Source organism: Solenopsis invicta, chromosome 7 (genome assembly GCF_016802725.1).
Source record: "Solenopsis invicta isolate M01_SB chromosome 7, UNIL_Sinv_3.0, whole genome shotgun sequence".
Taxonomy (NCBI): domain Eukaryota; kingdom Metazoa; phylum Arthropoda; class Insecta; order Hymenoptera; family Formicidae; genus Solenopsis; species Solenopsis invicta.
The window spans coordinates 6,145,987-6,169,860 of NC_052670.1; the positions used below are offsets into that span (position 1 = coordinate 6,145,987).

At 29.9% G+C, this 23,874-nt stretch overlaps 6 protein-coding genes across 10 annotated transcripts; 3 read left to right on the plus strand and 3 right to left on the minus strand.

Moving 5' to 3' along the window:
* The first annotated feature begins 981 nt into the window (after positions 1-981).
* On the plus strand, positions 982-1,943 carry LOC105199100 (NADH dehydrogenase [ubiquinone] 1 beta subcomplex subunit 11, mitochondrial). Its single transcript, XM_011166094.3, has one exon. It carries the CDS (start codon positions 1,174-1,176, stop codon positions 1,603-1,605), a length of 432 nt encoding a protein of 143 aa, XP_011164396.1. The 5' UTR covers positions 982-1,173; the 3' UTR covers positions 1,606-1,943.
* Positions 1,935-5,321, minus strand: LOC105199192 (Golgi reassembly-stacking protein 2). 2 transcript variants are annotated; one of them, XM_011166199.3, is made up of 7 exons: positions 5,084-5,321; positions 4,293-4,373; positions 3,984-4,187; positions 3,682-3,899; positions 3,512-3,596; positions 3,047-3,365; positions 1,935-2,758 (listed from the first exon to the last, which is right to left on the minus strand). In XM_011166199.3, the coding sequence occupies exons 1-7, from the start codon at positions 5,144-5,146 to the stop codon at positions 2,346-2,348; spliced, it is 1,383 nt and encodes a 460-aa protein (XP_011164501.1). In that variant the 5' UTR covers positions 5,147-5,321; the 3' UTR covers positions 1,935-2,345. The 2 variants fall into 2 exon arrangements, with proteins under 2 accessions (XP_011164501.1, XP_039307675.1); XM_039451741.1 differs by lacking the exon at positions 5,084-5,321 and adding an exon at positions 4,743-5,054.
* An 840-nt stretch (positions 5,322-6,161) lies between these two features.
* LOC105199029 (probable kinetochore protein nuf2) lies at positions 6,162-9,650 on the plus strand. 3 transcript variants are annotated; one of them, XM_039451467.1, is made up of 10 exons: positions 6,271-6,530; positions 6,840-7,029; positions 7,332-7,504; positions 7,633-7,774; positions 8,044-8,252; positions 8,328-8,474; positions 8,575-8,810; positions 8,883-9,065; positions 9,200-9,362; positions 9,473-9,650. In XM_039451467.1, the coding sequence occupies exons 3-10, from the start codon at positions 7,352-7,354 to the stop codon at positions 9,506-9,508; spliced, it is 1,269 nt and encodes a 422-aa protein (XP_039307401.1). In that variant the 5' UTR covers positions 6,271-6,530; positions 6,840-7,029; positions 7,332-7,351; the 3' UTR covers positions 9,509-9,650. The 3 variants fall into 3 exon arrangements, with proteins under 3 accessions (XP_039307404.1, XP_039307403.1, XP_039307401.1); XM_039451470.1 differs by lacking the exons at positions 6,271-6,530; positions 6,840-7,029 and adding an exon at positions 6,162-6,180; XM_039451469.1 differs by lacking the exon at positions 6,840-7,029 and having other exon boundaries at positions 6,262-6,530.
* A 116-nt stretch (positions 9,651-9,766) lies between these two features.
* Positions 9,767-23,734, plus strand: LOC105198882. The gene is made up of 10 exons (XM_026130340.2): positions 9,767-10,287; positions 10,461-10,613; positions 10,788-11,792; positions 12,275-12,503; positions 21,507-21,583; positions 21,678-21,878; positions 22,670-22,878; positions 23,157-23,294; positions 23,373-23,472; positions 23,625-23,734. Exons 4-10 carry the CDS (start codon positions 12,466-12,468, stop codon positions 23,714-23,716), a joined length of 855 nt encoding a protein of 284 aa, XP_025986125.1. The 5' UTR covers positions 9,767-10,287; positions 10,461-10,613; positions 10,788-11,792; positions 12,275-12,465; the 3' UTR covers positions 23,717-23,734.
* Positions 12,536-15,873, minus strand: LOC105198732 (bromodomain-containing protein 4). 2 transcript variants are annotated; one of them, XM_011165594.3, is made up of 4 exons: positions 15,140-15,873; positions 14,669-14,791; positions 14,184-14,480; positions 12,536-13,368 (listed from the first exon to the last, which is right to left on the minus strand). In XM_011165594.3, the coding sequence occupies exons 1-4, from the start codon at positions 15,830-15,832 to the stop codon at positions 12,820-12,822; spliced, it is 1,662 nt and encodes a 553-aa protein (XP_011163896.1). In that variant the 5' UTR covers positions 15,833-15,873; the 3' UTR covers positions 12,536-12,819. The 2 variants fall into 2 exon arrangements, with proteins under 2 accessions (XP_011163896.1, XP_011163967.1); XM_011165665.2 differs by lacking the exon at positions 12,536-13,368 and adding an exon at positions 13,733-13,902 and having other exon boundaries at positions 15,140-15,871.
* LOC113002980 lies at positions 18,676-21,436 on the minus strand. The gene is made up of 2 exons (XM_026130339.2): positions 21,155-21,436; positions 18,676-20,865 (listed from the first exon to the last, which is right to left on the minus strand). Exons 1-2 carry the CDS (start codon positions 21,289-21,291, stop codon positions 19,284-19,286), a joined length of 1,719 nt encoding a protein of 572 aa, XP_025986124.1. The 5' UTR covers positions 21,292-21,436; the 3' UTR covers positions 18,676-19,283.
* Positions 23,735-23,874: the final 140 nt, after the last annotated feature.

The following is a 23,874-nucleotide window of genomic DNA, read 5'->3' on the forward strand; positions in this document are numbered from 1 at the left end:
TTTATTTATATAAAAAATGATACGTTAAATTAATAATTAATTTTTTAATCGAAATAATTAAAAAATTAAAGATGATTAGTTTTAAGTTTTGTAGTTGGACAGAACCGATAGCTTATAAATTGCTAACTGCAAAAATTTAAAACTGATTTTATTATTTTATCTTTCTTACTGATTTCATGCCAATTATAATTTATGTAAATGTTATAATTTATGTACCTTATTATAAACTAATAATTAATTTTTTAATTAAAATAATTAAATATTTATTACGATATATATTTATAAATTATGTTTTGCAGTTAGACAGTTTTGCAGTTAGATGACAAAATTAATAAATTAATGGACTGATTTTTTTTCAAGTCAGAGTTGGTGAGATATGAATATGGGACTCAATATTCACATCATCAATTGACAAACTTTATACAAAATTTTTTAATTGGTTAAGTTTCAATCAGAAAAAACTTTAAATTTCGATCATGATCACTATAAATATGAATCAATCGCAATGTGGTCAAACAATTCGCTTCCAGTGAAATCAGTTCTTTCTTAACAAAATATGTTAATAAAATAGTAAAATAATACTATTTGTGAAATTAGTCGCTGATTAATTAAGTTAATCAAAATTATAAAGAATTGTTAATTTGTCTTCAAATGCTTATTTTCCAAAAGGTATAACATTTTCTTATTTTATTTTTATTTCCTTAATAAAATATTACAATTATTTATTCCGTGACATTTTGGAATCCAATAAAATATTTCTTCGCTAATCGATACGTATATACGAGGTGCTTAATATCAGAGTTAATTAGATGAGGCTCAACGCGTATGTTATGTGGGGTCTACAATACGATGTTACGATGCCGCAACGGACCAATCAAAGAAGAAAAAAACCATATATTCTCTTCTTTGATTGGTCCGTTGCATTACAATATCCGCATTACAATTGGCTAGTGGAAACCTAGTCTAACCCAATATGCAGTTAAACCTATATATGTATACTCGCATATACAGGGAGTGCGAATACATTTGAAGAAATATTATCTAATTTCTCTCCGGATTCAACACCGCAGTGTTCAACACCGATTCACACAACGTGATCGGCATTGGAACTTGCACGGAATCTTCGTGACAGCTATCGCACACAGTGGGAGAATACAAGCATATTTCCTGACGATGGCGGCGTTATTCCGCATGAACTGCGTGCAAGGTCTACGCCGGGGGTTAGCTCTGATGTCACCCAAGGAGACGATATGTCGCAGGATAGCAACGACACCGAGCTTGTACGATGGCGCCAAGGAGGAGACAAAGCCCGTCAAGAGGAAGTGGGTGAGTTACGGCTTCAGCTCCAAGGATGAGGCAGAAGATCGTCATGCTTTGCATCAGACGATGTTCGTCACTGTGACCATAGTCATGGTGCTCGGGATCACAGTCATGGCATACCTACCTGATGTCAGAGGCAAGGACTGGGCGCAGCGAGAAGCATATCTACAACTCCGTTACAGAGAGGAACACGGACTTCCTCTTATCGATGCCAATTTGATCGATCCGTCGAAGATAATATTGCCGACCGACGAGGAGCTAGGTGATACGGAGATTATTATTTAAACAAGTACGTCCTGATGATGCTGAGATCATTGAACTTCGAATGTTGTTACTGCCTACTGTCTATGTCTACTTAGTACTTGTTATATTAATTGAGGATAATTTGTAATAAACTGTTTTTGTGTGTATTAAAATCTCTTCTCAATTTAGAGATCACACTCAGTTTAAAATCTTTAGGTCTTAGTCCTCAATTAAAATAAAATGCTCCGGATATAAAAAGTGTATATATTATCATTAATTAGCATATGTATCAATTGTTAATTATTTGTAATTGAAATTACAGATAATATATAGAAAATTAATATGATTTTTTGTGATGCAATATAGTATAATTAGGATTTTGCGATTATTTTATTTATGTACAATATCATATTACATTACTATTCTCTTTAGTACATATTAGTACACATTAAAAAAATTTATTACGCTCATCACATTCGCGATATTTATTAAAAGAAATAAAACTTAGGAAGGCATTTATAATTTTTCTTTGGTAAACAGTTTATATGCATATATATAAAAATTAAATATATATTTGTATATATGCACATATAAATAATAAATTTTCACCAAGAAACAATTATAAATACCATCCTTAGTCTTACTGGCTTGTTCTCTCTGTTCCAACAGTTTAGAACAGATAAAAGATTCGATCTTACTTAATCGGCATGCTTAAAAGTATATTTTATTAAAGTGAAAATTATATACTCTTCCATTTTAATATTTAAGAACGTGAACGTTCTTTACTGAGTTGACGTCGGTGATGTCATCGTTGGAGCAACGGTAGTAGTATTGATACCAGGTGGTAATTGATTTTGCTGTTGAAGAACAGAGGGAAAGAAGGAGGTGTCTTGTGGGAGAGAGGCGGTGACTGTGATAGGTGGCATTCCTGGCAGTGAGATGGGTGTTGTTACAACATGAGACTGAGGCATATTAAATCCAGTAGTAATGTTTGCATTGGGAATAGGATTCTGCTCTCTCTGCAATACTGGGACATTGATTGTGGTCGTACTATGGACAGGATTCTGCTCTCTCTGCTGTATTGGGGCATTAATCGGTCCAGACGGCGTAATTGAAACTTCATAAGAATTGGTAACATTCGGTGGGGATGCAATAGTTGGCATACCAGGAATGTTCGGAGTTATTGGATAAGTGCCTAAACAATAAAGTAAATAAATGAGCAATAATTAAATATTAAGAGTGTATATGTTATAAAATCTATCATTTTCTTTTTTGAAAAAATTTTATAAAGATAAAAACTTTTAACTCATATTTAATAAAATTTTCAATAAAAGTATAAAAAATATTCAACAGATTTATTACAAATTAATACTTTTATTTATTAAAAAAAGATTAGCTTCACAGTTCTTTTTTAATTTTTAAAAATTTATAATTGAACAATTATAAATACACTAGAAATTATAGAAAAATCTAGTTCACTTACTGGGTGTGAAACTGGTGGTAGGTTGACTTGGAAACATGTGAGGAACTGAACTGACTGGTGTATAGCCACCAACAACACCAGTGAAATTGACTTGATTTGCTGGCTGCGCTTGAACGCTTGGTCCAGGTATATTTTGAGTAGGTATGTTTTCCGGTTCGCTTTTTATATTTTTCGAGTTATCCATCGGGGCATTATAATTCGGCGGAACGGGTAATCCGGATGATTTGATTGGTACACTAATCGTCGGATTGGTTTCCGTCACGGTAACCGTAGTAATTGCTGTTGCCGGTTGAGTTTGTATTCCAGTTTTAAGAATATTCTGAAATGAAAATATTCATTAATAATATAATAATAAAAATATAGTCTAACAGTCTTCAAAGAATTTGTAAAATTACCATCTATAATACATATAATTTTTTCATCAGATTATTCAAATATTGATACTAAAATAATGCAACTTTTTACCGTGTATGAATTAGCAGGTTTCTGCTCCAATACGTTTCTGACAGGTATTCTATGTAAGTATCCATATCCGATTCCACATCCTAAGCTATTAAACAAATACGGAATAATTTAATATTCATGTGCACTTCCTAAAATGATAGCAATTGGATCTGTTCTATGAAAAACTATACCTTCCTTCTCCACCCCAAGTATTATTAGGTGTAATAGTCACTTCTCTACAGGAATCATCCTTAGTATTATATACATATAATTTGAGAGGTCGTGATGCATGCGCCTCTATTAAAGTAAATAAATCCTCGCTTTCATGGAGAATGGAGTCTGCTCCGATAATATAATCAGTGAAAGGTCGTAAACCAGCTAGTTCAGCAGGAGATGATGGATGTACTTCCTGTAAATTTAAATATCAATAATTTTTTACTATAGCATGTTATATAAAATTAATCTGAGATTTTTATATAAACTTTATACTCACAAGTACATGCCAAACGTTTTCATTAGCACCTTCAAATGAACAAAAACGTATACTGACTCCCAATAAACCCTGTCCACCCCATGTCATACTCGGAACAATTTTTGTTCGCCTTACAGATTGTGTTTTACTACTATAAACTGTGATTATTAATTCTTTATTTACACCAACTTTTAGAAGTTCCTTCAATGTATCATTATCTTGGTCCTAAGAGAAGCAAATGTACAGCATTTTTAAATAGAGATACAATATAATAATTATAGTAATTATAAAATATATATCTATCATTGCAGGAATTATAAGTAAACATACCAAACGAGTATTTCCAATTGCCACAATAAAATCAAAGAATGCTTCAAGTCCTGCTTGATGTCCAGGAGATCCTTCCTGAACCTGTAAAATCATTATTGGATAATTTATTGGTATCGCATTTGCATATCAAAATATATGTATTTTTGGTAGGTATTTAACATAGAAGTTCAATTTGTTTTTTCAATTTTGATGAATTATTAGCAATTAACAAATTATATTAGTAATAATAAGTAAAATCTATCTATAATTAGAATGCAAGGTATATGAATCATATTACATTCTTTATTATTAAATTTCTTGTCAATTCATTCATAATAAATGCTCAAATAAGATGTAATATTACATAATTCTATAGGCTTTACTTTGACAAGTCTATAATTCTAGAATTAGAGAAAGAAAATAAATTACATATACAAGTATAAGAAACCTAACACTTATGACAAATGATACCTCTCATATTTTAACCAAAGAAAACTTTGATTTTGAATATTCTGCTCGCAGAAAATCATCAAAACTTAGCTGGGATCATCAATAAATCTGGGATATCTTCTGCAGCGTAAGATAATAAAATTAAAAATGATAATGTATGGATGAACTTCCGGATAGTCAATATGTTAAATTTGCATGACAAATCGGGTCACGCGGAGAAACTTGAATTTTTACGTATACGCAAGTGTTGCTCGAGTATGCTTTGCCGTAGGTTTTATTATCGTTTCTTGTAACATTGTGTGCGAATAATTTTCTAAAAACGGACGATACTTGGGATTGTCACTCTTGACAGGTCACCTTACCCTTAATACATGGTAACCTTCTGTACCGCCTCCCGGTATCTCCACGCTGTGAGACGATCCCATTGCCTGCCGAGAGCTTCCTTAGGTTACTCGAGGTGAGCAATTAAAAAACATTAAATTAATTGTCGATGATACGGCTTTGCGAGACACTCAAATGCAAAAAACGTACGTGGCACGACTATTGTAACGCAAACTATAATGACGTCACGACGGCCATGCGGCACTGCCTGCAGTGACGTTAAGTTTGTGAAACGTTACGTTCCTGAATGGCCCTAGCAAAAGTAAAAAATTTACTTAAGCCTTGTACATACACCAAGGACATACACCATGCTAGAAATCGGTCCAAGTTCTCTCGAGAAAAAGTTACTAAAACTCGAATCGTGGACACTAGAGTCCTATATTAAAGAGAGAAGCGACATTGATGTCCGAGGCTGTGTTCCGTTTTTACTGGCAGTGCAGTAAATGTGACGTCATGACAGTACACTGTCACAACTGTTCCAATATTACTGCATTACTGCCAGCACTGCTATAGCATCGTATTTCGGAACAGCATAGTAGCCATATTGCACTGTAGCTGCCTCACCTTGGAAGCTGCAGTAGTCACAGTGGCAATATGGCTACCATTCATGACGTCATTGATGTTACTAGATGCTGTCGCAGTGCGCTGCGTACCAATAACGGAACGGATTTTTCACCACTGCCAGTACTAGCAGTTATATCGGAACACAGCCCGAAGCTCTGATTGGTAATCTGATTGATACTTGATTGGCTAAGCGAGCAGCCATATTGTGACCACAGCTGTTTGTAGAATGATACGAATGGTGTTTGATGACGTTAAAGCGGTCCCAAAATGGCGGTGGAGGACTCAATTGGATACTGAAGGTTGTGGTGAGGGTTCGATGTCGCTTCTCTCTTTATATAGGACTCTAGTGGACACAAGCAACTCGGATGAAATTCTTGAATAGAAACCTCGAACAGAAAAATGCATCCAGTCTTATTTTTTTGTACTAGTTACTAGATTCAATTTATAGTAGTCAACAATTTCCTTATAAATAGTTGATGAATGTTGGTTAATGTAACGTTGGACATCGAAAATTGTAATTTTTATAATCTTTATCACAATAAAGTATAAAAAGATATAAAGTTCAATAACTAATTCGAGCTAACCTCACAAACTCGACTATAGCGCTATATAGAGGCATTAAAGTACAATTATTTCTATTCGAGAACTTGGATCGAGAATTCGGATTGATTTCTAGCATCGTGTATACAAGGCTTTACACCAGAAAGGTTCTCCTTGGCTACGTTCCGTTTCACGCATAATGCACGTGGCACATCATTTTATCCTTGTAATTCCCTAAATGTTAAACAAGGACGAAATGATACATCATGCGCATCATACGTGAAACGGAACGTAGCCCTTGTTTTAAGGGAAAATTACATAAAGGTTTGTTGCTTAAAATTCCCCAAGATGTTTGCACTTGAAACGAGATAAATATATCTGTTTGTTTTCTGTTCCTGAACTCTCTAAATAAGTGACACTTAAAATGAAATAGATAGATGTTTCAAAGTTAGCGAAAGCAAGAAGGAACGTTCTAGTGCAGTCTAGTGCAGGAACAGAAAACAAGCCTTATATTTAGACGTAGAAGAGAGACAGAGAGAGAGAGAGAGACAATGAAGATACTGGTTGTGTTCCGATATTAACTGCCAGTACTGAAAATGTATAGTATATGTGACGTGAACTATAAATTTTCAGTACTGCCAGTAAAAACGGAACACAGCCACTGAGTGCAAAAAGTGCAAGCAATGCGACAGATCTAAAGCCAAAGCCACTAGATTCGAAACGATTCAAATAACTTCGGAACGTTACAAAACGAGACCTCGCGATTGTGTCAGGCACTCTGGAAAGTAGAGAGGATTTTACGTCTTTTTAGAGTGAAAATAACGTAAGAAATTGCATTTTTACATCTCTTTTTACAAGTATTTAAAGATTTTACACTAAAGACAATTTCTAAATACATAAGTTATCGAAATTGATAAAAAGAACGGATGGTGTTCTGTTGATATTTAATACCATTCCTACCCATATAGCACACATTCTAAAAATGTGCCAACTTTACAATGTATCTATAATGTCGTTAAAATGTTACAGTGTTGCTGCAATATCATAAAAAATGTTGTATTCCTTACTATATGGATATATTTATTTTATCTCTTCTTTTTTTTCTTAAAACCAATTGATTTGCAGGCAACGTTTGATCGATTGCAATGGATTTACCCATCAATAAAATTCACCGCACATTACTGGATGCCAATTTGCCATCAACTATTGAAGATCTTAAGAATCCAACAGAAGAATATATCATGAACTTATTAACAACATTCTTGACGCGTTTTAATATCAATGTTAACTTAATTGAGGTAAGGTCACTGTCAAATTTGTTATATATGTACCTCTTATTACTATAAGGTATAAATAATTTTTTGAAGTAATAGGACATTGATTTTTATTTTAAAGTATCTGTCTTATTTGTAACAAAATTTTGCAGCCAAGTCAAGAACAATTAAACATTATGCCATATCACGAAGATTCCGAACTGCTAAATCTCATAAATATACATGCAGTTGTGACAAAGATATTCGACAAGATATTTTTAAGTGATTTTTCTCTCACAGATATCACTAGTCCAGGTACAAATAACTCAATTTGGAATTTTTAGAGCAAAAATCATTGTATTAATACCATAAAAAATAATTACAATGTTTTATAATTAAACAATTAATAGTCAAATATAAAAGAATGAGCATATGAGTGGAGATTGTTATTGTATTTTTATAATTTTTGGGTCACAAAAACTAATATATATAAATGTTTTGTCAAAATTGATGTACTATGATCATTTTTTTATATTTGATTCTAAATAATACAATATTGCTGATACTATAAATGAATTTTGTAGGACAAAAACGACTTAGAAAACAAGTGAAATTTATTTCTAACTTTATATTGTATTGGATGCACAAAAAGTCAGGATTTAATGATAAGATGGAGCAAATTCAAATGATATCTAAACAATTAGAAGACCTAAAAGATGAAAAGATTCAAATTTCAGAAAAAATTAATAATACAGTTATGCACAAAGCAAAGCAAATGTCCATCATAGAAAAGGTAGGTATAAAGTACATATTAGGTTGTAATTGACTTCTTATTAAGCATATAATGATAAATTCAATTATGTTTTAGCTAGAGGCTGATATAAAACATATACAGTCAAAAACTGAAAAACTCAATAAGAAGGAGATGGAATTAGAAATAATAAAAAATGATATGGAAAAGGAAAATCAAAAGGCTAAAGAACAAATTGCCTCTATTAAGATAGAAGCAGGAAAGGTAAATATCCTTACTTGAAACTTCAGTTTTCATAGCAATTAATACTTTTAATACCATAGAACAATATTAATAAATTTTTAAAACATACTATAATTTTTAGATATCTAAAAAGATAACCGAAGTACAATCGGCAGTTGTACATTCACCAGAAAATTATCGATCCCGTTTAAATGAGATTGAAGAGCAACGCAAATTAAAAGAAGAAGAACGTGATGTAATGCAAGAAGCCATTCAGGATAAAAAACAATCTATAAAGCAAATCAACGAGAAATTAGATTTTGTCCAAAAAATAATTGATGAGTTTTCTATATTGGCAGATACATATAAAAAAATGAAGTATTTATATATAAATTATATTTTCAAGCAATTAATAAAAATATATTATATTTATAATATTTTCTATTATAGAAACAAGAAAACAGAATTAAAAAATATTAAAGAAGAAATTGATTCATTGTACACAACAGAGAAGGAATTAGAAACTAAAATAGCAATGCACAATAATCAAATTGATACTGAAAAGAATAAATTACAAACGTGTCGTGAAGAAGAAATGGTTCCATTGTGTAACCTACAAAGTCAATTACTAAGGTAGTATGGCATATGTAGAGTTTAGAGTACATTTTTTAAATTAAAATACTGTTGAGATTAATTTTTTTTATACTTTTTTTATTTTCAATATTAAATATTTTAGTAATAAAATATTAAAATTTAATAATCCTTAGTGAGAAAAAGCTACTAAAAACCAAATTAGATAAAAGTCAAGAGTGTTTCAAAGAGAAATGCTTAAAAAAGGACAAATTGCAAACGGAGATTAAGATAAAAGAGGAAGAAACTATGGCTTTTATTAATGGTTGTCAAGAGAGATATAATAATGAAATTGCTGAAGTAAGTTACATTGGTTATTTTTATAGAAATACATCTCTAGTATAGATAAATCTATAGTAGAATTATACTCATTATTAAATTATGTTTTAAACATATATGATCTATTTTAGGAGCGTGAATTACGGAATTCTTGGAAGGAAAAGTGATAAAGTACAGTCATTCATGAAAAGAAAAAGAAAAAAAAATGAGAAGAAATTAAATTTTGTCCAAAAATTAACTGATGATTTTTATACATTAATAGATAGGTGTATAAAAACTAATCTAAAGTATTTAGTTATAGATTATATTTTCAAGTAATTATCAATAAAGTATATATTATATTTTCTAATGTAGAAACAAGAAAAAATTAAAGAATATTAAAAAAAATATGTAAGAAAATGATTGAAATTATAAAATTTAGAAATACTTGTTAAAAAACAAAAAAAGCATACTCTTATAATTATTTATAAGTCTCTATCCTCTTGCTCTAATCTAAGATATTAAGTACTAACAATAAAAATTTCAGAATGTGTTTTATCAGATCAAGAAATTTATAATTCATTATTCAAATATGACTATATTTTGACAGGGTTAAATTTTTGAGAATCTTTTTTTTTTAATTTTCAATTTTTGTTTTAATGATTGTCTCTTTTGAAGAGAGTCTCTTCTGATTTTTTGAGAATGCAAAATGAAGTTGGGCAGTTTTAGTGGAACTAATATGAATAGTATTCTTTTTTGTGTCATGTTGAATTGTAAAAGTTCTCAGAAAATTTTAATATCATTTGACGATTGGAATCAAAATAAGAAACACGGAATGCAGTTTGTTGAATGCAATGAATTGTACGAGAACTTCATCGATTGGATCGCGAAATAATCTACGCTTGACGAAACTGCGAATGCGAATGGTTTATGAAACGAAGAGACATCGGCAATGTGGATCCTTTGTGTAACAATTATTTTCAGCAATTTATAATTAATATTTAAGAATTTTACACATATGCGTAATTTCAAGATTTTTATTTTTTACAAAACAAATTTACAAATTTTATGGTTATAAAATTTAAAAGAGCTAAAACTTTGTTATATACTTGATGACTTAGAAGATATTTTTTATCATAGATGCTGATTGGACTTTTCCAACTTATAATTTTATTGATGTTATCTGGGATCTTGCTTTCCGTTGCTGCTGTTTCACGTTTGATGGAAATAACGATTATCTTAATATATCCCACAGCTGTATTTTTATTACGGCAAGCTGCAAATTTAATCATCGTGAGTATATAGTTAGAATTTTAATAACTATAATATAATTTTTCTTTGAATATTTCTACATATCTTTGTTTATATTTTAAGAAGCTGTAAAATGTAAAAGCTTTATTATAAAAATCAAAATAGATATCATTAAGCTATACGTAACCAAGACCAGGGTTAGTAGCCCATGGTTAGTTAATTTTGAATACCTGGTCTTGTACAGCTTCTAACAATCCTGACGGCAAGAATGACATCCTCAGCGTTTCACAAACTATGCACTCTTGTTAAATGCAATAATCAGCAACAGGAAACGATTTCTCAACAACCATCGCCAAGAGTTGCTGAGCTTCAGCTCGACATGGAAACTCCTTTTGTGCCGTACACAAGTAAAATCCTTGAAGAAATACCGCAGGATACTCTATCTTTAAAAGATGTATCATCAACAGACAAGGGTATTATCGAACCTGCACAGGATCAATTACAGGACAATATCTTAATGGAAGAATCAACCTCGCAACGCAAGGACTCTAATACCGCTTGATTGCTAATAAAAAGAAAGGATTATTGATAATTAGAAAAAGAATTATTTGTATAAAATAATTATTTTATTTATACAAACAATTTATATAAACATGAAATATATTTTATTACGAAATATACTGTATGACAATCTTGAAAAATCAAAGTTTTCTATGTATTTATGAAAACAAGACGAAAAATTTTTATAGAACTATTTTAATAAACACACTGTATATACAAATAGTAGTAGAGATGGCGAAGTAGTCAGTTTATTGCCACATTAATGTAATCAATTGAAATTGCACCATATTTGTAACAAACTTATTTTTGTTATGCTAATTACACATTTGGCAAAAATTATGTTGTACTTCAATATGTAGAGTTTTATTATACACGTTTTATTATATAGCGATTTTTTATTTAAATTAAATTAAAATTATTGTTTCTATAAAAATTTATCGAGGAAATGGATGTGAGTTCTTATTGAATGTTTTCAACTACATTTGTTAGAATAATTGTGATACTAAACATTTTATAACAATATAGTTTGAAGCTATACTGGTTGATTTGGGTGATAAAATTCCTTGCTTGCAACACATTCTTCGTCCAGAATATGCTCCCTATTTAACTACAGCTGTAACAGTATTGATAGGATGGCTGCTTGTGTCTTGGATATTTTATGTATGTATCTAAATTTTATTTCTTTATTGATTTATAATTAATTATAACCAATTTTTCACAGTTAATTTGGATGTTACTTGTTCCTTTAACAATAAGCACCATTGCCATAGCGTTAATATGTCCAGCAACAAGCAAATGGTGTTTTCAGCAATTGGGAACGAATTTAGAAGAAATAATGAATAATATCATTCATAAGTTTCAAGCATTTCGATAATGATATTAATAAGATAAAATTTATTAAGTTAACTTTAATCGTAAGAATTTAAGCGTTTGTATATTTAAACATTTGTCTTTATATTATATTCTAAAATTCGTTCAATTTGTTGTATAAACCTCAATGAATTAAGGAAATATATTTTTTAAATATTTTTAGAAATCTTATATATATGAAATTATGAAGAAAAATTCTTTTCATATTTATGAAATTGACAATTTTTTTAATATATAATATACTGAATTTAACTTTATATAATATTTTGCAGGATACATTTTTAAAATAATAACATGAATTTGTCTGTGAATATCAAATGATACGTTACGAAAAATGACTCTCAATCTTAATCTCGATCCTAGTAATTCTAAAATTTTGAAGCATACGATCAGGAAACAAATCGCGTGTGTAAATATGTCTCATGGTGAAACGGAATGGTACAGGAAGTAAACTATATGATACATGAAAATTACAAAAATGGGAATACAGAATTCAAAACGGTGAGTGCTTGAAATTATACACAATTTGCGATTTTAAAAATAATATTTTATTATTACTAAACAAAGATATCTTTGTTTAAATTAACAAAAAATTACAAACTAACAATATTCTCAATGAATTATAGAAAAACGTAGAAAAATTAAAAAGTAAATAATTAAATGCAATATTTTAAAGGCGTTAAGTTAGATAAATAAAATAAAAACCATCTTGAGATTAAATCTGTTAATGTTAAATTAATTGACGAATTATATTTAGACGTGTTTGCGTCTTTGAAAATTCGAGGATGCATTCTGTTTCTCTTTTTGCTACATATTTTTAACTATATTGATTTACAGAATTGTCTTGTTGTTTGTTTTCCATTTTCTGTATAATTTCCTGTTCTTTCATTTGCCTGTCAGTCTCTCGTGTTTGACTGATAGAAGTATCCATTAATTTGATGGCAGTTGAAACTTCTTTTGGTAAAGCTTCTTTTGGTTCGTTATCCGAAGGAGACGATGCGTCAGTGTGTTGAGATTCGCGACGACTATAAAATGGTCCTCCCGCATTTACGGTAATTGACGGTATATTACTTTCTGAATCTTGAGATCCATAGTTAGAATAATAGGTTTCATAAGGACCAGAAGCTCCATAGTTTGCATAATAAGTGTTTGGATAAGAATTAGTATATGAAGGATACTGAGGTCCATAATATTTAGGGGAATTGTCGGAGGGGGGAACTATGGGCTGCATTTGCATCGAATTAGTATAGGAAGGATACTGGGATGCATAATATTTAGGGGAATTGTCGGAGGGGAGAACTACTGGCTGCATTTGCACTGAAAGATTCACAGGACGATACTGTTTAATCTTGTGATGCCTTCCTTCCTGTAAAAATGTATTCAATGTTTATTATTTATATAAACAACATTTTATAATATATTTAGCATTTAAAAGTGTCTTTCAGAATTAATTTTTTTTTCTAAATCATTTGCATATTTTTAATGTCATTTGTAACTTAAGTATATTTACGTAATCAATGCTTATCTGTTCCAATTACACGAATTTGTTACGCGATAATACTGAGATTTTTTTTTAATTTCTAGTATTATAACAGCAGTTGAGCGTACGGTTAATATCTCGTACATATCAAAAGATTCCAAACGCAACGCAATGCTTTGAAGATATATTACTTAATACATTACAATCTAACTAAATGTTAATCGGGGAATCGGGAGAACAATAGAAAAGGTTTTTGTAAACAATTATTTTTATTTTTTGAACAAATAATACATAAGAACGTTTTCATTGAAGGCACACGTGTGCTCTGTACAAAGTTTTAAATACTTTAAACGTTTGATTTTTGAGCTTGCTTGGTCCAATTCCCCTAACGAGGTCATCGGGGATATAAAGGATTTAAACCTGTGCGTGAAATCAAATATTTATATGTAGCTCTTTCTAATCAAACTACCATGTCTTTTATAAAGAAGACTTTATTTTACACAATCTTATCGTAGAAATTTTTTAGAAAAACAATAAAATTATATGCATGAAGGAATCTTTTGATGTCGTATCAAGATTTTCGCACCATTTCAAGAATCATTGCATCATTGAAGTAACACGCAATATCGATCGTATTATCTCAAGATCAATGTAAGATTATGTGATATCACTACTTAATTTATATTTAGTTCGGTACTTACCACTTTCCTAGCTCCTTCTGACATTCTATCCATGGATAATTCATCATAATTAACCATGTTAGAATCCGGGATCATCATGGATCTGTAGAGTGGCGTGATGTTAGAATCGGAGATCATCATGGGTTTAGCGGGCATTGGCATAGATTCAAAAGTCATGTCGCCAGACATCATTGTGCGACCGTGGGGTGTTAACGTAGGAATGATGTTCTCTGGTCGAATCTGTGGTCGGTTCTCTTGTCGACAGTTGCATTCGTATACTTCTTTATTGCTGTCGTTGCTGTCACAATCTGATAACTCCTAGATCAATAAAAAATAACATTTTTTTAGTATGAAAAAACTAGTGCATGCAGCCATTAAAAAAAATTGCAGATTGAAAAAGTCGAAGATATAAAAATTTAGCATTTAGCATAAATTCAAAAACTCAATTCACGATTTTAAAAAGAATTAAAAACTTTCTAGATAATTTTAAATAATGGTTGACTTACTTGAGTTAAGGCTTGTGGTTGAATAAAGACTGCCATAGGAGAGGGGGCAGAGTTGTATTTTGAGCACGATGGTTTATGTTGAATCTTTGGTACAATGTAATGCGGTTGCGGAAGTGGCAGTTCCTGAATTATGGAGGACAAATCAAAATATTAATTCTTCTCTCTTCTTTTAAACAGATTTTAATCACATATAATATTGTAGTCAACTTAATTTAGTTGAAAAATTAATTAATTTTAATTTATATAATAATTTTTAATTATTTGTTATAGGTTTTAATTAGATATTTAAAGTTGAATATTTAAATACTAAGGAAAGTAACAAATTTTGTGAGTAAATTTTGAAACAAAATTATCTTGAAATTTATTGTTATTATTACTAGTTTCCAATTTTTATTATGTATTCTACACATCAGTATTTATAAAAAAAATTAATTAAATTATCAAAGATGAATTAATTAAAATTACTCTTACCAGTGGCAACAGTGATTCTGAAGGCAGTACATTCAGGTGTACGCATGGTAACTTCTCTTCCTTCAAAGGCATGATCATGGTTGGTTTCGGTTGGGGTTTTGGTTGAGGTTTCGGTTGAGGTTGAGATGGCAGTTCAGGTTTCGGTTGAGGTTGAGGCTGAGGCTGAGGCTGAGGTTGAGGTTGAGGTTGAGGTTGAGGTTTTGGTTGAGTTTGAAGTTGCGGAATGACATGATGAATCATGTGGAAGTGTGATGGTTGTGGGGGCTGCACAACGGCTGGTCTGTCGCAAGATGGGGAAGACGGTACGATGTTAATGATCGGAGGGTGTAGTAGAGTAGGAGTTGTTGCTTGCTGCTGAACAGGCTGGCTAGGTGCTGGTGCTGGTGCTGGTGCTGGTACTGGCACTAGTACAGGTTGCACATTAACAAGCGGCAACTTCTGTGGCTCTTGATTCAGTCCTTGTGAAATCTCCGGCTTGCAAGGAACCTGTTCTGGCTTTCCTGAGCGAACTTCCACGCAGAAAGTCGTTGTTGATTTCTTCGCTCTATCTTTTTCCGCACCAGTATCTTCCAAGTTTATGTTATTGGTAAACGTCTCTGCCTCACTGGTCGACTCAGCCACTGGGGATGAGGGTGCAGCCTGACAGGCGACTAGCGCCAGCAGGAACAACGCACAATAACTCTTCAGATACATTGTTCGTTGATTGAAGTCGAATTCGAACTGATGAAGCAGGACTAGAACGCCTGTTTTTTAAAGGAATCCGCGACCAGCCACGAAATCGGAGTCGACGACGAAACCGTTCTCATTGCTTGCGAAATTGTGCGAGCGATTCGATGCATCGGCAAATTTTGATACCATGATTAAACAATATGCATCCTCGTCCTCGTAAAATTACGCATGATGAAATCATTGATCGATTATGAATAAAATTAGCTGTAAGTTACAATATTTCTATAGAATTATATAGAATTTATATAGAATTACATAAATTTTTATGTATCATGTAATCCTAAAAGTAAAAAATAATTAGGTCTAAATATTATTTAATTCTATTGTTTGGGTCCATTTAATCTCAAATGTATTTTATTTACTTACTAGCATTCTGTTTATAAGTTTTTTTTTGTTGGCATTTTAATGATTTTGTTAATGTAAGATGTTTCTCTTTTTCTTTTTCTCTCTGAAAAATAAATTTTTTTTTTAGAGTTTTTTTATTGTATTGATGCAAATGATATATTCATACACAAAAAATTAGTATTAAAATATATATATATATATATATATATATATAATAATGGTGTATTAAATAGAATAAATAAATAAATATATATATATATATATATATATATATATGTATTTATTTATTTATTTATTCTATTTAACACATCATTATTTTATATATATAATAAGCAACAATATAAACTCTTTAAAGAATTTGATAATCTTAATTTCAATAATATTATATTTTTTTATTTGAATATTATAGTAATCATCTAAAGACTATAATATGATTTGACAATAGTAGTATTAAAAGATTTTAATATTTGGTTTGGAAATATTGTTATTTTCTATTCCATATTTTTTACTTAACTTGCGAAAATTATTATTGGATAACAAATTATATATTTTTTTATGAAACTTTTTTTTATATAAACAAGTTATTTAACGTTATATAATCTATTTCAATATTTTGAAAATAATGATATTCTCAAAATAAGAAGTTCTACTTTTCCGTGTATAGTAGGTTTTGTAAGAAGAAATGGACAGGTTAAATTTAAAGTTATATGTAATATATAAGTATGTATATACATATAAAGAGAAATATAACATAATATTATATTTATATGTAGAAACTTTTATATATATATATATATATATATATATATATATATATAAATAATGAAAAATAATTTTGATAATTAAATAACATTTTATAATTTATATGTTCAATTTATATTTAATTATTTAATTTTAAATACAAAAAACATTGAGAATATTTTTAATTAAAGAGAATTTATTATTTTTTATATGATATTAATATTTTCTTGTATTATTAATTCTTTTTACATGGTTGATTTCTACACTGAAGAAAAAAAATTATCAAATTGAAATCTATTGAAATTATATTTTAATATATTTAATATTTATTGTTTTATACTTAAGCAACAATAATACAATCTTTAAAGAATTTAATAATTTTAAATTCCAGAAATAATTTTCAATAATTTTGTCAATATTTTTATTTCAATATTACAATAGCCAAAGCTAAAGAGTACAACATGATTACTTTAATAATAATAATAATAATAATAGTAACATTACAAAATTCTAATTTTTAGTTAGTTTTTCTTCTCAATGTATAAAAATTATTATTAAATAATAAGAATGTGTTTTTCTTGATAAAAATAAATAAAATTCTTTTATGTAAACAAGTTATATCTGTTTAACTTTATATAATCTTCTTTGAATACATTTTAATGATAAAGATATTTTCAAAACAAGAATACTCTTTTTCAGTGCATAATAGAGTATTTAAATTTTTATAAATCATAAAATTTATTGTAGGTAATTAGTAATGTTATAAAGAAATTTTATGTATTTAATGTAAAGTTTTGTAACGCGTATTGCATTATAATATTATTGCAAATCCTAATTTTATAAATCTCACATAGCTTTAAGCTTACAAATGTGCAAATTAGCAAATATGAAATTATTGCAAAATCAACTCGATAATTTGCGTATTATTAAACATTTGGAATTGTGTCGATTTTGTTCCACTTTTATTCGTGTCGCAACGTGCATATGTCGCCACTGTCATTTTACGCACTTTTTCGCTTATACGTCAAATTCCACAGACGGAATCCAGTTTCATAAGCACGATGATGAGATTTAACGTACTCGTTAATACACGAATGAAAAAATACGAAATAAAATAAAAATTTTGTCTATAGATATTGTGAGAAATAATCTTTTATTTTTTTCAGCTTTTTATTATATGTTGATAATAAGAGCGAAAAATTTATATCGAAAAGAAGTGGAACCATTACTCTTATGGAAAAATATAATGTTTGCGTAAAACTGTTTGAAATTAAACCATTCAAATCCAATGTTGTATACTATTAATTCCAGTGGCTTTTTTGCGAATCTAATATAATATTTTTCTGTAAAGCTACATTAGATACAATTGTCATATTTGTCATAGTTAACTGTAAGAAGAAATAAATAACTTTTATATGACAAAAAAAATTAAATATCTATTTAATCTCATTGCGATTATTAATTATTTGTTGCAAATATTTTAATTGCTATTGATTTTTAGCATTCATAGTCAACGAAACCATACATATTACTTGTGCGAAATTGTGCTAGTGATTTAATACATCGGCAAATTGCAATACGTGATTTGGTAATGATTTATACTGGGGAAAAATATAATCGTATAGTAAAGTATGAAACCATAGAAATTAATTTTCTTTGGCAATTCATTTATTTCGGAAACAGTAGATTAAAAAAAAATTCTAGATTTTAATGACAGAACATACATTAAAAATTTTCAGAATATTTATTTTTTCATATAGAACATGTACAGGAAGTCAGAATATCTAATTTTTAATTAATAACAATATTATCATTTTTATTGCATGAAATATATTTTAATATTACTAATTAATCGAAAACTTAACATATACATTAATAAATAATGAATTTTTATTTATCTTTAAAAGATATTGACAGTTTTTCCTTATTTCAAGCTCAGTTAAATATTTCCAGCTATTATTCACAGTAATAATAAAATAATGGAAATTGCACAAGCAATCGGATGTTTAATAATTTATGAAATTTTTTTTGAAATTATCAATTTAGAATTGCTTTTTTAAATGAAAATTTCGAGGCAAATCATATTTACTCGCAAGTTATCAATTTTTTACATTAAATATTTTTGTAATTTAATTATATCTTTGACTATTTTTTGAACATATTGTTTTCAAATATACGTAATTTAGAAATTATTGGTCAGTTGACGTTTTTATTAAGAAAAAACCAATTCTAAAAAAAATTCTTAAACTCAATTGAAATCCGGAATATATATATATATATATAATACTACTAATTATTATCTATTATTGTTAAGAAACGTTAATAAGATCTACGTTGGTATTGATTCAGTCGTTCCTACTGGAGGATCTTCAATGTCGTCTAATAGATCAGGATCAAGTTCTGTCAAAGCTTCGTTTTTATTTCTTACATTATTCCGTTCGTCAATAGGATTGCTGTATTCCTCTACGTTGAAAATGTCTTTAGAAAGTATAAGATCTTGAATGCGTTTATTATCATCAATAACAGCATCGTCCTCTAAGAATCTGTGATTCATTTCTTTTACAGAATTCGTACGTAGACTACCTTTAACTTCCGATAATTCCTCCGCCTCGGATTTGCTAGGATATTTTTTATCATTTACAATATTTAAGTAGCGAGGCAGTATGTAAGCATTGTAAGCATTAATTACAGGTGCACGAGCAGTTTCAGCAGTGGTGTCCGCTTTGTCTTGAAAGATTACATCTTTGTTTTTCTCGTCCTCAAAGAACAAATAATTATCATTTTCTTCAGAGTTTAATCCTAATTGTTCAGTTTCTTGCGAGTTTTCGGAAATGAAATCCAAATTGTCGAGGAATTCATCACTCTCTGTTCCCTTCCAAATATTCTGAGAAAGAATACGGGGATTGTAATTATTTTGTTCAGTCCCGATGGTGTCCAGCTGTTCAGCTTCGTCTTCAAAATATTCTTTCAGATCTTCATCCTGGAAGGGTTCCGTTCTATCATCGAAATATTCTTTCATATCTTCAGCATCTTCCTCGTTTTCTAAATGTTTCCATATATCTAAATCCTGAGGAAACTTAGTATTATAAGGTTTAAAATTGATTTTTTCGTCTATAATTTTTTGTTTCTTTGCAGGATGTACTTCTAAGAAATTATTCCTACGTTGTTCCAGATTCAAAGATTGCGATGAATCCCTAGCGATGTCCCAATTGTTGAAGAATTCTTTCGTCGATTTTGGAACGTCTGTATCCTTAATATCCTTAATATGAGAATCACGCTTCACTTCTGATGGATCAAATTCTATGGGATTATATCTTTCTTGAGGATATCTCAGCTGGCTGGCAGAATTTGAAAACTTCTCAATCATGTTCCTTTCCCTGTCGAGAAACTTTTCCTGACGAGGCTGGTAAATATTTTCGACCTTAGGGAAAGAACTCTCTGGCTTTACATCTTTATCGGCGCGATACATGACTTGCACTTCGCTCGTAGGATCCTCTTCATCCTTTATGTAGTCCTGCGTCTTTGTGTAGTCCCCTAATAAGAATTCTGAATATTTATTGCGAGGATTTCTGAAGAACAAATTTTCCGATCTGTCAAAAGCTTGTCGCGATGGCAACACGAGCGAATGAGCGAAAGGGTATTCTCTCGCAGGTTTGTCCTGAGAAAATTCTTGTCTGCCTAAGTATTTTGGAGAATTATTAATATAGTTTTTAAAAATTAAATTTTTACTCGTAGGTTCTTGTTGAAGAAATCTTCTATAGTTTTCGAAGGGCATTGAATTTTGACTTAATGGAATGTTGTCATCACGTTCTATATCCTGGGAGAGTCCTTCTTGTATGAAGCGAGAATAAGGTGAATTTTGGAACGAATTGGTGGAAAAATCTCGCAGTTTTGATTCTTGTTGAGGATTCCTAAAACATTGTTGCAAATTTTTTTGCTTATTACATTTTTATAACCATAAGTATTTTTCAAATTTTAAAAAGTTATAACATTTAATTTTTTACATTTTGAAATGTAATCTCTCTATTTTATTATAAAATTCTAGATTTCTTAAATTTTTTGAATAAAAGATACACCCTAATTCAGTTGAATTTTTAAGTTTTCTTTCTCAGTGTTGCTCAGTGTTAAGATTGAAAATTTAAGTTCTTAGATTTATCAGCTTCTAACTTCTATATATTTTGATTTGAATCATATTCTTACCATGGTAGTTGGACGGTCAAGGCTTCAGGACAATCTTGACTACACGAGGGACACGATGCTTCTCTAGGTATCCTTCGGGACGATCCGCAGGCTAGGATCGCACCCACGGACAAATAAAATAACAAATAGCGAGACATTTATCTCAATATACTTTAAAAAGATTCGAATAAGGAAATCACGGCGATTCTTTATAAGCTCGTATGCGGAAAGATGCAGCGAGGACACGCAATGTGAACAAAAATATTTTTTCACGTTGCGTCAATCTCTTCCTATATACATCCGTTAATTTTTACGCGAATCGTTTGTTTATTTAATCTCTTAATATTCACTTCCACATTCCTTTGATCTTCAGGCAGGATGCAGATGACGACATAATATCGCAAAAATCTTTGGATGTGGTGAAAGTGCTCATACATTTTTTAAAAGAGCGTAAGTTTATTTCATGTATTTCATGTATTTCAAATATGTATTGTATAATCTAGCAATGTGATAATTTAAAAATTATTTTAATTCTATGTCGAAGATGCTAGGGTGGAAGGACTATTTCGACGAGCAGGACGTCGTGAGGTCCGACGGCATATCTTGAATTCTTTGAAGAAAGGTCATAAACCGCATTTTGAAGATTCGAATAACGCAGCTTTGGAATGCGCGGCGGCTTTGCAAATTTTTCTTAGCCGTCTAAAAAAACCGATCATGCCACAGCATGTTCAAGAATTAATTCTTGGTAAATATAAACAATGAAAAATAAGAAGCAAAAGTTAAAAATACAATTAAATTGTGTAAGAGAACGATGATGAATAATTTTTTATAATTACGCTAGTCCCTCGATTTACGTGGAGTATCCGTTGAAAATCGCGTAAGTATGTAAGAAAGTATCATGTAAAATAATGTAAATGGAGGGATTATTTACCACGTAAAAAAAATTGACATAATCGAAGGATCGATGTATAATTTATTTATCGTTTGAAATAAAAACGCAATGCCTATAGATGAACGTTTCAAAAAATTCATCATCAGCGAAACATTAGTCCCACTTCCAGTGAATTATGATATTATAACGTCAATTATAATCTTAAATTCAAATTTTGATGACAAATGAATTTTTGATGACAGCTAATCTTAAGCTTTCTACATGCCTACTATTTTTAATAAGATTAAGAATAGATTTTTAAGTTTTAAATTTTTGATGTTAAATATTTAAAAAATTTTGTATATTTTATGAACGATATAAACAATTTAAATAAATATAAATGATACACCCATTTTTTTTGACAATTTCTTCATCACTTATGTATGTTAGTATATTATATATGTACGATTTTCCGTTGAGAACAGCTCGAAAAAGAGTTGAAACATTCGCATATATTTTTTCTTGTAGATCTTTTATTTTAATAATATCATATCTGCTAACTTGTGTGCACTAATTATAGTGCTCGACTCTTACTTGTGCTTACGTTTTATTTGACCTTTTTTTGAGAGTATTAATTATTTAGTAATTAAATATCTTATGATCAGCTGACAATCCAGGTGTAGAAGCCCAAGTTATTGCGCAAGATGCCTTAGGACTTATTAGACAAGATGTCGGTGGTCGTCATGGCGAGCTTCTGACTCATGTCTTGGATCTTATAAGGCATTTAACTCTGTCAGGACCTCCATCTGAATGTTCCGAATTGCGCGGATCTCCATTACCTGTTGCGCTTTTACCAGTGTTTTTTAATTTATCCGTAATAATGTTATTTATAATCGTTTAATATATAAAACACTTTCCATCAAATCATTTGTACACAAATTTTTAACGTTTAAAAGTTTATTCAAAATTATTTATAAAGTATAATTGATAAAACTATTTTTTTTAATATTGAAAATTTTTTGCTTATATGTTATAATACTTAATTTTTTTTCGTTCTAATTGAAAAAATTGGGCATCAAAATTCAATCTTACATGATGCAATCCTTAAAAATATTTCCTTTAGCTAATTTATATTTTTGTTTTATTTTGCAGCCTGATGACTTGATAAGATGGAAACAAGTGGCAGCCAGATTCAACGAATTAATTACGGAAGCCGCTGCGCAACTCCGTCGCGATGAACAACATGGCATTCATACAGAAACTATAAATTCCACGACGAGTTACACTGATGTAAGAAATCTCTATCTTTGTTAAATCTTTATTAAAAAAACAATTAAAAACCCATTAATGTTCATTATTCATGTTTAGACAATTTCGACCTCACCAGAGGAGTCTGAAGAATTAACGAGATGGCAAGAATTTTCGTTATTGTACCCTATCGTGCGACTTAGAGACCATTATAATATTTGTAAGATATTAATTGGTATTTTAATTTTATTAGTATATATTATTATTTCGTAAAATAATAATTATTATATTTCTTATTGATGAACGTTGATAGGAATATTAATGACTAATTTAGTAGTGTTTGCTAACGATTCAATAAAATTTTGCTGACAGGTCATGTTGGTGAAATAGCACGTGTTCTTATTACACCGTTACAACGTCCAGTTGTTGGCAGGTTACATCCGGCAATTGCTAATTCCAATTAAAAATTTGATTTAATCGAACAAATGTGTGATTATTTTTAGATGGAATCCTTGTATTTACATTGTTGCAATTTTGTTTATGTAAATTGACTGAATAAATTGATTCAATTGTATCTCAATTAAAATATTGCGTCTCCATGTGCTGCCGATGAATAATAATG